Raw genomic sequence first — 12,743 nt, 5'->3', positions numbered from 1 at the left:
TACCGGGAAGCTAAGGGCACCACATACCAAGAAATGTTGAGAAATTTTAGTTTAGAAGCAAACTGAGAGTTAGATTTGCCAGTCAGGGACAAGCTACGCTGGTTTGGAAACTTAGGTGAAGGTAAATCAGCAGGACCCACCAGCTGTGGGGAACCCAAGTGCAACAAAACAGGGAATCATGGGTAACCAGCCTGCTTTGATACTGGAAACTGCCCTCATGAAAGTATTAAGAATGAACATAATCCAGCTATTTAGTTAAATGCACCAGAACCATAAATTCCATCATTCCGTTATTATACTCCCTGAGAATTTATGGCAACTGCTTCTTCATATAAAATGAATACAAACATTTAATACATGTATATACTACTTAATATCACACCATAAGGATCTTACTTAATTTTCATATTTCTGATCTGAATCCCCCTAATTTGTTAGCACTTAAAAGGACTCATACCAGTTATCTACTATACAAAACATGGAAAATAAGACCTCCTTAAAAGCAGAAACATTTTAAAATATTTTCTTAGAATTAAATCCCACTCACAAATAGCACACAGAATCAGACATACTAAGCATTTATTGAAATTAACTTTTTAGAAAAAGTGGGAAAGAAAATCTGCACATTTGTCAAAATAAAGAAAAGCTTTTGTTATAAAAATTAAAATTATTTAATATTCACTCACTTGAGAATTATAAAATATTCTGGTACATTAGAGGTAACCTCATTGGCACAATATTGGCATGTGAGTAGGTGGTATCGTTAAGGCATGTAAATGAAACAGACTACACCAGTTTAAGGAATCTAGACATCCTTGTTGTTAAATTATAATGAACAAGTTTTTCTAAGGTTATCATTTCCTAAAAAAAAAACAAGAGTGATGTCAGAGGAATGGCAGCGTGAGAAATTCCCTTGGCTTCTCCCACTGAAATTTCAGCAAGTTAACCAACTCTAATTCAACAAAGAATTCCCTACTCAATACAGAGGCAAGCCCGAGAGACCCGCCAATTGAAGCATCTAAAGATGGACAACCGGGAATAAATAGAAAGATGAGGGGAGGAAGCTGGAGATGGCAGGCACTGCCTTAGGCATGAAGGAACAGAAAGTTGCAGAGGGCAGTCCAACAGGGAAAGGAGAGTGAACAGTGAGCCAGCAGATGACGGACAGGGCACGGGTTCTGTGCATGGCTGTCTGTTGTTGGGCGTTGGAATGTCATACAAAAAAATGGAACTACAGAGCCCTGCTGCCCCTTGGACTCCCAAAACTCGTCTCCCGTTGCCCTTGGTGTCAAGTAAAGGAGCACATTACCTGTAAACCAAAAGTTATTGCAGTATAAGTGCTGCTTCCCTCTGTGATTGACCCCCAGTTCAGGTCCTTGGGGAGGGTCCCCACAAAGGCCTGGGGTTGCCATTATGGTGAGGGCAAAACAAACCCCACCCCCCAAGCAGTGTGTCTGTACTGTCCCTACAGAAGCTGTGGCAGTAAGCTCTGGGAGATAACAGAGGTAAAAATCTTGGGATTCAGCAACATCTACTTAAAAATAGTAGAAAGACCTCTTCAGAAAAAGCTGCTAGAAAAGGGCCATTAATATAGACATCCATACATGCCTGGACAAAGGAGACCAGCAAATGCCACGAATAACCATGAATACCATCAGTAAAAAGGATGCTCAGAAAGAAAATGAAAAATCCCCAGAAAGCAAGCTGGAACACATAGAAATATATATATATATATATATATATATATATATATATATATATATCCCTAATATGCAAATAGACCAAATGACAGAACAACTGAACAACGAGTGGCTATGTGCGCTGACCACCAAGGGGCATGCGCAGAAGATGGCGGGCATCGGCTGTAGCAGGATGGTGAAGCAGGTGAGCAGGGGCGCCAGTTGCTGTCATCTGGGCGAGCCTCTGGTGGTTACTGAAAATTCTTTGTTCCTGCACTGAGCCACGGTCCCACCCGGCACTCACAGCTGCTGCTGGTGCCAGCCCCACTCACACCCACTGCTGGGGCAGGCAGCCACCTCTGGCAGCACACCATTGGTGGGTGCGAGAGGCTTCTCCATCTCCCCCTGCTCCTGAGGGACAATCGGGGCCAGCAGCTGCCTCTCACACCCGCTGCCAGAGACAGCCCCACTCACACCCACTGCCAGCGCCAGAGCTGCTGCTCACACCCACTGCCGGTGCCAGAGCCGCCACTCACACCCGCTGCTGGCACCGGCTTTGGTCCTGATTGCTTGGTGCCATCAGCAGGTGCAAGTGGCAGCGGTGGGAGCGGGGCTGCCAGCAGGGAGGGACCTAGGGGCTGCGGTGGGAGGAGCTGGGTGGACGTGCAGAGGATGGGCCGAGACCCGGCCCTGAGCCCACTGTAGCCTTGCGGCCCACAGTTTCTTCCAAGGTGAATGAATTCGTGCACTGGGCCCCTAGTATGTGATATAAATAGCAGAGATTTCAAGTCATTTAACTTTGTAAGACACATTTTCTCTTCTACAACATCAGAGGCCTGGCCAAATTATTATTTTGGTCCTTTCTACTCTAAGACCACTTTAAGATTCTTGTTGTGAAGCAGATACATCTATATTTCATTTAAGCAGCATGGATGTTTGAGGAGTCCTCCAAAGTTATCCAAAAGATTGAAAAAAAAAACCTCAAAGCTAAAATCTCATTAACTTTAACATAAACTTCAGGCAAAAATGTTATTGCTAAAGAGGGAATGCTAATCTTCTGGAACATCTACTAGGTAGCAGGCTTTTATTCTCTCATTAACCTTTATAACCATCCTGTGAGTCTCTGTTATCCTCATTTCATGTAGAAGAAAACAACTAGCATATTGGACAACTAATCACAGTGCTTCTCAGAGGCCCAGGGTCTACTGTCTCAAGGGTCTAGGACAAGGAAAAATGGACAATAGAAAATAGAATCTGAAAGAGGCCAAAAAGGTAGAAAGATCTGGAAGATGTGGACATTAAGCCTACCAACATGGTTAGACCAGGGGTTCACAAACTATGGCTCAAGGGCCAAGTCGGCCCATCACCTGTTTTCATAAAGTTTTAATGGTACCAATCATGTCCACTCATTTAGGTGCCATCAATGGCTGCGTTCACACTACAAAGGCAGAAAATAGCAGCTGCGACCCCCCTTAGCCTTCAAAGCCTAAAATATTTATTTAACATATAAGTTTCCTGACCCTCTGAGAGAGTCATATGCTTATTAACTATAAGCTATCCATTCATCCCCAGATCCTACCACCACCATCGTTATTATTGAAATTTCTGTTGGAAAGTTTGTTACCGAAAGCCAATGTCTTTTCTGGCGCTTACTGCCATTTCCTTTTCTAGCGCTGACATTAAACCAGCCCTGTGATCACATCCCCTTTATCACTGTTATCATAAAACCCAAAGCAGTTCATTATATCGAGATCTCAACAAGTTCCCACTCCCACGCAAGGTGCTAGTTCCCTGGTTCCCATTCCATCAGGGCACTCTTCAAGGTTGGGGGTGGAATCAAGTTCTATTTCCAAATTCATTATGTTAAACTCAATGCTGAGATAAACACTTCCATAACAGAATGTCTTTACTTATTAACAGACTAGAGGCCCGGTGCACAAAAATTTGTGCACTCGGGGGAAGGGGGGGTCCCTCAGACCGGCCTGTGCCCTCTTGCAGTCTGGGACCCCTCGGGAGATAATGACCTGCTGGCTTAGGCCTGCTCCCGGGTGGCAGAGGGCAGGCCCAATCCCTAGGTGCAGCCCCTGGTCGGGCTCAGAGCAGGGCCGATTGGGGAGTTGGGGCGCCGCCCCCTGTCATGCACAGAGCAGGGCAGATTGGAAGGTTGCGATGCCACCCTCAGTCACGCTCAGGGTAGGGCTGATTGGGGGGTTGGGGCACCACCCCATCACACTCAAGGCAGGGTCGATGGGGAGGTTGTGGCACCACCCCCTGTCACGCACAGAGCAGGGCCCATCAGGGGGGTTGGGGCTCCATACCCTGTCATGCACAGAGCAGGGTCAATCAGGGGGTTGGGGAGCTCCGCCCGTCATGCACAGAGCAGGGCCGATCAGGGGGTTGAGGAGCTCCCCACTGTCACTCACAGAGTAGGGCCGATAGGGGAGTTGGGGCACCGCCCCCTGTCACACTCAGGGCAGGGCCGATGGGGAGGTTATGACTCTACCCCATCACACACAGAGCAGGGCCCGTGGGGGGGGGGGGGGTTGGGGCGCCGCCCTCTATCACCCACAGAGCAGGGCCAATCAGGTGGTTGGGGTGCCGCCACTCTCATACTCAGGGCAGGGCCAATGGGGAGGTTATGGCTCTACCCCGTCACACACAGAGCAGGGCCCGTGGGGGGGGGGGGCACCCCCTGCCACACACAGAGCTGCAGGGCAATCAGGGGGTTTGGGCGCTGCCCCCTTTCATGCTGATCCCGGTGCCAGGAGGTGTCGCGGCTCCGCTGATCCCGGTGCTGGCAGGCATATTACCCTTTTACTATATAGAATAGAGGCCTGGTGCATGGGTGGGGCTGGCTGGTTTGCCCTGAAGGGTGTCCTGGATCAGGGTGGGGGGTCCCCACTGGGGTGCCTGGCCAGTCTGGCTGAGGGGCTGAAGGCTGTTTTCAGGCTGGGACTGAAGCTCCCAACTGCTCCTTTTTTTCTTTTTTTTTTTTTTATTCTGGGCCAGCTTTAGCTCTGAGGCCTCGGCTGCTGAAAACAGGTTTCTGGCCTTTGTTTACCATCTGTATTTGATACAATGTTGCGGTCCGGCTGGCTGAAGCTCTGCTGAGTAAAGCAGGTTTCTGGGGTTTTTTTAGCTTCTTTATTTGCAACATAGTTGCTTAGAGTTGCAGCTGAGAGGCCGGCAAGTCAGGTGGGGAGTTCTCCGTCACTGAAGCAAGCAAGCCTCCCCGTTCGCATCAGCTGCCTGGCTGCCGGCCGCCATCTTGGCTGCCAGTTAATTTGCATATCTCGGCCCTACTCTGTGAGTGACAGGGGGATTAGCCAATGGGAAGGGTAGCGGAGTGACACTAATTATCATGTTTCTCTTTTATTAGTGTAGATTAGTGTAGATTATTGCTCTCCATATAGTACATATTTGTGATAGGTAGAAACCAGGCCTTAAATCAACTTTTCTCCTTTCAAATAGCATAGATGCTTCCTCGACTTTCATATACTCCACATCTAATCTCTACTATTTCAAGGGTGGAATTAGTTTTAGATGCCAGGATATGAGCACAGTCAGTGAAAGTCAAACAGGTATTTAGTTTATCTGTATAACTAATTATAAAATTTTTATTAGTTATATATAATGTTTTTCCCAAGGAGCCAACAAATTGTAATCGAATCTCTTTTATAACAACTTGAGATCTAATTCACATCTCATACAATGTATATTCAAAGTATATAACTCAGTGATTTTTTTTAGGATATTCAGAATTGTCCACCATTACCACAATCAACTGTACAATATTTTCATCACCCCAAAAAGAAACCCCCAACTCATCAGTAGCCACTTCCGCTCACCTCCAACTCTAAGTAACCTCTAATCTAGTTTCTCTATATACAGATTTGACTAATTTGGACATTTTATATAAATGAAATCATCTATGTGGCCTTTTCTGTCTGGCTTCTTTCACTTCACACAATGCTTTCAAGGTCCATCCATCTTGTAGCCTGTATTAGTAATTTATGTATTTTTTTTATTGTCAAATATTCCATTGTATGAATACACCACCTTTTGTTTATGCATTTATTAGTTGACTGATGTTTGGATTGTTTTCATTTTTGGCTATCATGGATAATGCTGTTACAAACATTTCTTTACAAGTTTGCATGGACATAGTATGTTTTCACTTCTCTTGTGTATATACCTAAGAGTGGAATTGCTGGGCCATATGGTAACTACGTTTATCCTTTCGCTGAACTGTTTTCCAAAGCAACGGCACCATTTTGCATTTCCATCAGGCCTTTATGAGGGCTTCCGATGTCTCTACATCCTCACCAGCATGCTTTTATTACAACTATCTTGGTGAGTATGAAGTGATGCCTCGTTGTAAGTTTGATTTGCATTTCTCTGATAGCTAATGATGTTGAGCATCTTTGTATGTGCTGATAGCCTTTTGTTTATCTTCTTTGGAGAACTGTCAATTCAGATCCTTTGTCCATTTCTTTACTTTGGGATCTTTGTCTTTTTCTTGGGTTATAGTAGTTCTTTATGTATTCTAAATACAAGTTCCTCCCTTACCTGATATATGATTTGCGAACATTTTCTCTCATTCTTTGAATTGTCATTTTGCTTTTTCGATGGTACCCTTGGAAGCACAAAGGTTTTTTATTCTGATGATGTCCAATTTTCTTTTCCTTTTGTTTCTTGTGCTTTTGGTTTCATTTATTTAAGAAATTATTGCCATAAAACCAAGGTCATGAAGATTTATGCCTATAATTTTTCCTAATAGTTTTATTGTGTTTGCTCTTATATTTAGGCCTTTGGTTCGCTTTGACTTAATTTTTATATGTGCTGTGAGGTAAGGGTCCAACTTCATTTCTAAGCATGTAGATATTCAGTTGTTCCAGCACCAATAGATAAAAACACTATTTTTCTCTAGTAAATTGTCTTAGTAACCTTTCCAATAATCTATTGACCATAAATGTGAGAGTTATTGCTGGACTCTCAATCTATTCCTATGAGTTTGGAAGTGTTCCTTCCTCTCCAATTTCTTGGAATGATTTGAGAAAGGTAAGTGTTAATGCTTCTTAAATGTTTGGTAGAATTCACCTGGGAAGCCATCAGATTCTGGACTTTGGGGGAAGTTTTTAATTTACTGACTCAATTTTATTACCTATAATTGGTCTACTCAGATTTTCTATTTCTTCATGACTCAGTCTTGGAAGGTGTATGTTTCCAAAAATTTATCCATTTTTTCTAGGTTTTTCAATTTGTTGGCATATCATTGTAGTAGTCTTTTAGGATCCTTTGCATTTCTGTGATGTTGAGGAAATATTTTCTATCTAAAAAGATGAAACTTCGTCTGCTAAAAATAGGAAAATATATTCTTGTAGGAAAACAGTTGCACAATAAATTAACAAATAATACAATCATCATCACTTTTACACACATGTGAAAAAATACATGATAGAATTATTAAAGTTCTCTGGTAATTACTGGCATATCCTGTTCCAAATATTTGCATAAGAAAATAGAGATTTATATTTCAAAAACATCATTGTAGTGACAATCAAAATATATGTTTTATACTTTAAAATAGTACTGTAGCAAACATGTTTGTTGCACAAATGTTCAGAGCTGTATTGCTTGGGAAGATGAAATATAATTCTCAATTAAGGTTTGATTGTGCTCTGTGTTGTATAGATAATGCCTTCTGCTTTAATTCGCTCCAATATTGGTCCATAGATCTCCTTTGAAAAGGGTCCAATTAGGCCTTTAGCATGAATTTCACCTGAAAGAAAATTAATTTGTAGTTATCATTTTAAAGGTGGTATTAAATGCTAATTTCTGCAGCAAGAGTCTCCATATAACAGTCAAGTCAGAGCCAATGAATTATTGGAAGCCTAAACATTTTTAAAATAGCTGCTTAAATGTCCCCTACTAAATTATTACTTAATCAATTTTAGATTAAAAACACATCTGGACTTAGGGATAGTGTCAGAATTTATACACTTGATTGCATTAACCCCTGCCAAGACAATCAGAGAATAAAGTAAAATAAGAAAGTAAAGTAAATCTAACTGGCTGCTTTATTTGCTAATTTCATTTTATTTAAAAGCATAATACCCAACAGAACAAATTAAAGCCCACCTGGTTATTTGGGCATGGGTGTCTGTCTGTTGCTGAAACAGTAAGTCTGGACACATTCCTTAAAGTCCATTATTACCTCATCCTTCATCACGTCATCACCCTTGTTCCACAATAACTAAGTACATGGTTTAACGTGATATTAGCTGAGATGCTATTGTAGATACATCTTCTGATCATTTGACATTGATATGCTTTGATGTTTTCTACTCTCCTCACACTTTCACATGGGCCAAAGGGGCATTGTGTTCAGAGGTAATGCTTACTTGAACTTATTACATGATCTTCAGGGAAGAGTGAAGAGTTAAAATTTGAATTCATTCTGTTCAAAATATTTATTGAGTACTCATAACATACTGAGACATGAAGATTAATAAAACATGGTCTCAATAAGGCGAGTGCTTCACAGCAAAAAACAAAATTAAAAAAAAAAAAAAAAACCTGGTCTCTATGTTCGAAGACCTGGAAGTGAATGCCCTTTGCTATTTCAGGGTTACAACCTCCCAAATATATAAAAAAAAAAAAAAAAAGAAAAGAAAGGGAGTTCACACTGCTTGGAGGCCCCACCATGTGGCAGGAGCTTTACGTATTATTTCACTTTAGCATCACAACAACCCTATGAATCGGCGATGACGATCCCAGTTTGAAGATGAGGAAGCTCTGGCTCAGAGATGCTGAGTAACTTGCACCTCATCGCTCAGCCATCTATGACTGAGCTGGGAGAGAAGGCGGTGCTAACTCCAAAGCCCATGTTTGTCACTCCCACGGAGTCACTCCCAGTCAGCCGCGCCTGGATCTTCTGAGATGGCTCACTTTTAGTGAACGCAGTGTCATACTCAAGAATAGTTATTGGATGCCCAGGCACCGAATGACCTGAAGATGATAAGGAGATGAAAGAACTTACCATCTAGCAACATCTTGGCTGCCATCGCGGTGGGGAACCCCACAGTTTTAGCCATGGCTGAAAAGCCATTGATGTCTCCATAAACCACAAGGTCAATAGTTTTATTTTCTAAATGCCCAGAAGGATGTCTGATTCCAAAGCTGTCTCTCATCACAATCATATCTTTCTCTCCAGGACCTTAAAGTAAGTAAGCAGACATTATAAAATGCCACCGTCATTACAACCCCAATATTGTATTTCCTCTCCTCCTGCGGCCCTTTCCTCTCACAAGTCTCCCTCCCCTTAGATATGGTTCTTAGACAACTAGCCATACTGCTTTGTAGCTCAGAGACCCAATGGAAAGTTCAAGGAAACGATGACTCAAATCACAGTCTGCTATCCAGGTTACCGTCACTACAGCCGGGTACAGGCACGAGGGCTCTGCCACAGCGGCCATCCACTTTCTCTCAAAAATGCTCCTGCAGTTTTTCCAAATGAGCTAAAAATTACAAGTAAAACTAATGATATTTTCCTTTTACATATTACCCAAGTTCATCCTTTTTATTAAAAAGAAGTATTTATTTTAGAGAAAGAGGAAGGAAGAGGGAGAGAGAGAGAAACATCAACAATGAAGGATGCTTGGGTAATTCACTGAGATGGGTCAGATTGAGCAGAAACAGGTTTGGGGTGAGGATGTGTGTGTGGAAATGAAGAGTTCTGTATTAGAGATGATCATTAGACAGGCACCACTTAGATAGCTGAACTATGTATGGATCTATAACTCAGCTGGGATGCAGGCTGGAGACTTGAATCCGGAATTCTTTAACCTATAGCGCAGCACTGTGCAACAGAAATAGACTGTGAGCAAAGTATGTAATTTAAAATTTCCCAGTAGCCCCATTAAAAAATAAAAAGAGCCAGCAGGTTTGGCTTAGTGGCTGAGCGTTGACCCATGAACCACGAGGTCATGGTTGATCCCATCTCTAGGCACAGGTGGGGTTGTGGGTTCTGTCTCCGGTAGAGGGCCTACAGGAGGCAGCCCATGGATGATTCTCGCTCATCATGGATGTTTCTCTCCCTCCCTCTCCCTTCTCTCTCTGAAATCAATAAAAACATTAGAAAAATAGAGAGAGAGAGAGAGAGAGAGAGAGAGAGAGAGAGAGAGAGAGAGAGAGAAAGGAAGGGAGGGAGGGAGAGAGGGAGGGAGGGAGGGAGGGAGGGAGGAAGGAAGGAAGGGAGGGAGGGAGGGAGGAAGGAAGGAAGGAAGAAAGAAAATCAACAATGAGAGAGAATCATTGATCAGCTACCTCCTGCCCGCCCCTCACTGGGGCTCGAGCCCACAACCCAGGCAAGTGCTCTGACTGGGAATAGAACCGTGACCTCCTGGTTCATAGGTTGATGCTCAACCACTGAACCACACTGGCTGGGCCCAAATTCAGTCTTACTTTACAGTTCTCTCAATTTTCCCTCTGAAAAAAGCCAAGAGCTCTTTCCCTCATATCATACTACCCCATTCCTACTGCTTGGCTCCAGCCCCCTAATATAATTTGCTGGTTATACTGACTACATCGTATGGTTCTTCTTCTGAGGTGTTCAGCTAATGGCCAATGGCTTACCGTAGGAAAGTTTCATGGCCAAATACTTGGAAAGTGCATCCACAACAGACTCTGCCCGAGGGACTTGTTCATCCCCAAGCAAGCCCAACCTGAGAAGCACAAGAGATGGCTGCGTTAGTACAAGGCCTGTGCACATTCCCACTTGGGAAGCAGAGGGAGCCCTCCTTGGATTTCACCTTGAAGGGAAGAATCACAAAATGACAGTTCAAGGCATAGGACTCTCCTAAATTGTAAAATAATGATAACAACAGTCATGTTACAACCTTTAGAATCATCCCCAGACTCTCCCGGGCAGCACTCTCTGGAGCAGAACTAACACACTGGAAATCCACGCTATTGCAAAGCTTTTTATGAGATTCTCTCGCGGGTTTGTTCTCCCACATTAAGGATGACAGCACAATGTGCCACTGTTGTGTGAACAAATGTTTTAAAACAGTTGGAAAACGACTGGGTGATTCTCCAGAGGAGAAAAAAAAAAATCCCACTTGTCTTGAGTACTGAGTAGTAAAGTGTCTCAAAATAAGTATTTCCCAAGTTATAATTGCCATTGAATTTCTCTCTCAATCAACATCTCACCCCCACATGACCATGGTATATGTTAATCTCTCTAAAACAGGCCAGCACTAGAGCAGCAAATTAGCCAAAGGCAATGTAAAACGTTTGGTTTTATTCTGACCTTTCTTTGATGGAAAAGGATTAAGGGATCATCTATCCAATAGTTAGCTCTGCGTTGACTGGTGGGTGCCTACCGTTCAGCAGCCTCCAGCTGGGTGCTGTCTCCGCCTAGTTTCTTCAAGACAGCTTCCTTAAGCGCGTCCTGCGTGGAGGAGGGCGGAATCCCAACTAGATCACACAGGAGCTCTTTCTGGTTAGAAAAACAAAAATGAAAACTCTAAGTTCCTAATAGGATAAACAAGTTGAGAAAGTAGTTTGTTAAGACATTGGACCTCAAATGCACCTAAAATTAAATTAGAAATAGTAAACTGTAATGCACACATGTGCATACACATGTGTCTGCACACCCACACATCAATAAATGCACGGTGTTCCAGAATGATATTTCAGCAATAAAAAAATGGGCCATAACATTAAATCAATACTAAACAGATGGTATCATAATGACATCACATATCTTGTCTTTGCGTATCCTCTCCATCACTTTTTCACCCATTCCCCCCTCACCCTCCAGCCATCCATTTTGGCCAGAATGAAGTGGCTTATTGCTTTGGTTGCTAGTAGCAACCAAAGTTATTTTGTAGGTTCCAGAGATGAAAAAGACCTTGCAGATAATAAAATCTCAAAGAAGAAAACTTAAACAGTGGCCATAGCTTTTTCTACTTTCTAGACAAGAGTTTTTTTCAGTCTCTCAAGGGAAAAATTATGCTTTAGATTGCAGGGGTGGGGAATGTCCAGCCCTCGGGCCATAGAAGGCCCACTAAATCATTCAGTCTGGCCCTGCCAAGGCATAAGGGGTGAGTTAATTAAATGTTTGACCAAATATAGCAGGCTAATTTTTGATAGTTTTGTATGGCCCACAAATGATATTATAAATATTCAAGTGGCCCCACCCCTGGTTAAGGAAAATCAAACTGGTTCACAGGTCAAATTGGGCTCACCACCTGGCTTTGCAAGTAAAAAGTTTTATTACTAGTAAAACCTGCTCATGTGTTGAGCTATTGTCTATGGCAGAATTGAGTAGTCTGACAGACATCGCTGGCCCATAAAGCCAAATATATTTTCAATTTGGTCTTTAAAAAAAAATGTTTGTCCATCCTTACTCGAGACTGTAGCTACCAAGATACTTGGACCAGCTCTAAGAATACCTGTACCAGCCTTCCCAATGCAACTGCCTCACCCCCATATTCACCCTCTAGATACTTACTCACTTCTGTCCAACCAGTACATTTGTGGATGGTAAGACTTGAATTGGAAAGACTCTCAGACACACAAAATAACTGAATTAAAAAGCAATTGACCAACAAGAATGCCAAAGTTTCTTTGGGGAGACTTATAAAGATTTGCAATATTGATCCTTTTCTCCTATGATAAATTTCTGGCATTTCTATTGGAATATGGGCACATTAAGTTAGATGACCAGCTAGTAACAAGTTAATTCCTAGCAGATAGTGGAAGCTCTACTTTACATTTAGTTCCAAGCCTCCAAAGTCCCTTCCAACACTGAACCTCTAGGATTTTTCAAAAAGATTTTTTAATTGATTTTTTTAGAGAGTGAAAGGGAGAGGGAGAGAGAGAGAGGAACATCGATGTGAGAGAGAACCATTAATTGGCTGCCTTCTGCATGACCCCTACAGGGGTTAGAGCCTGAAACCATATCCCCTGACACAGGATCAAAACAGCAACCTTTTCATGCACAGGACAACACCCAACCAACTGAGCCACCTGGGGGGAAATCTTCCAATTTTAATT

At 42.7% G+C, this 12,743-nt stretch overlaps 1 protein-coding gene across 2 annotated transcripts in view; it reads right to left on the bottom strand.

Annotated features, from left to right (window-relative positions):
* Positions 1-5,268: 5,268 nt before the first annotated feature.
* AASS (aminoadipate-semialdehyde synthase) overlaps positions 5,269-12,743 on the bottom strand; it is a 70,036-nt gene continuing 62,561 nt past the window's right edge. The window contains exons 21-24 of one of the 2 annotated variants that reach the window (XM_036328836.1): positions 11,066-11,181; positions 10,317-10,405; positions 8,722-8,898; positions 5,269-7,461 (exon numbers count right to left, since the gene is read on the bottom strand). In XM_036328836.1, the coding sequence (XP_036184729.1) occupies positions 7,343-7,461; positions 8,722-8,898; positions 10,317-10,405; positions 11,066-11,181 (501 nt within the window). In that variant the 3' untranslated portion in view covers positions 5,269-7,342. The remainder of the gene's footprint in view (positions 7,462-8,721; positions 8,899-10,316; positions 10,406-11,065; positions 11,182-12,743) is intronic. The other variant, XM_036328837.1, reaches the window with a different exon arrangement.

The sequence above is a fragment of the Myotis myotis genome, unplaced genomic scaffold, assembly GCF_014108235.1.
Source record: "Myotis myotis isolate mMyoMyo1 unplaced genomic scaffold, mMyoMyo1.p scaffold_m19_p_11, whole genome shotgun sequence".
Lineage (NCBI taxonomy): Eukaryota > Metazoa > Chordata > Mammalia > Chiroptera > Vespertilionidae > Myotis > Myotis myotis.
This window is presented reverse-complemented; position numbering and strand designations above follow the sequence as displayed.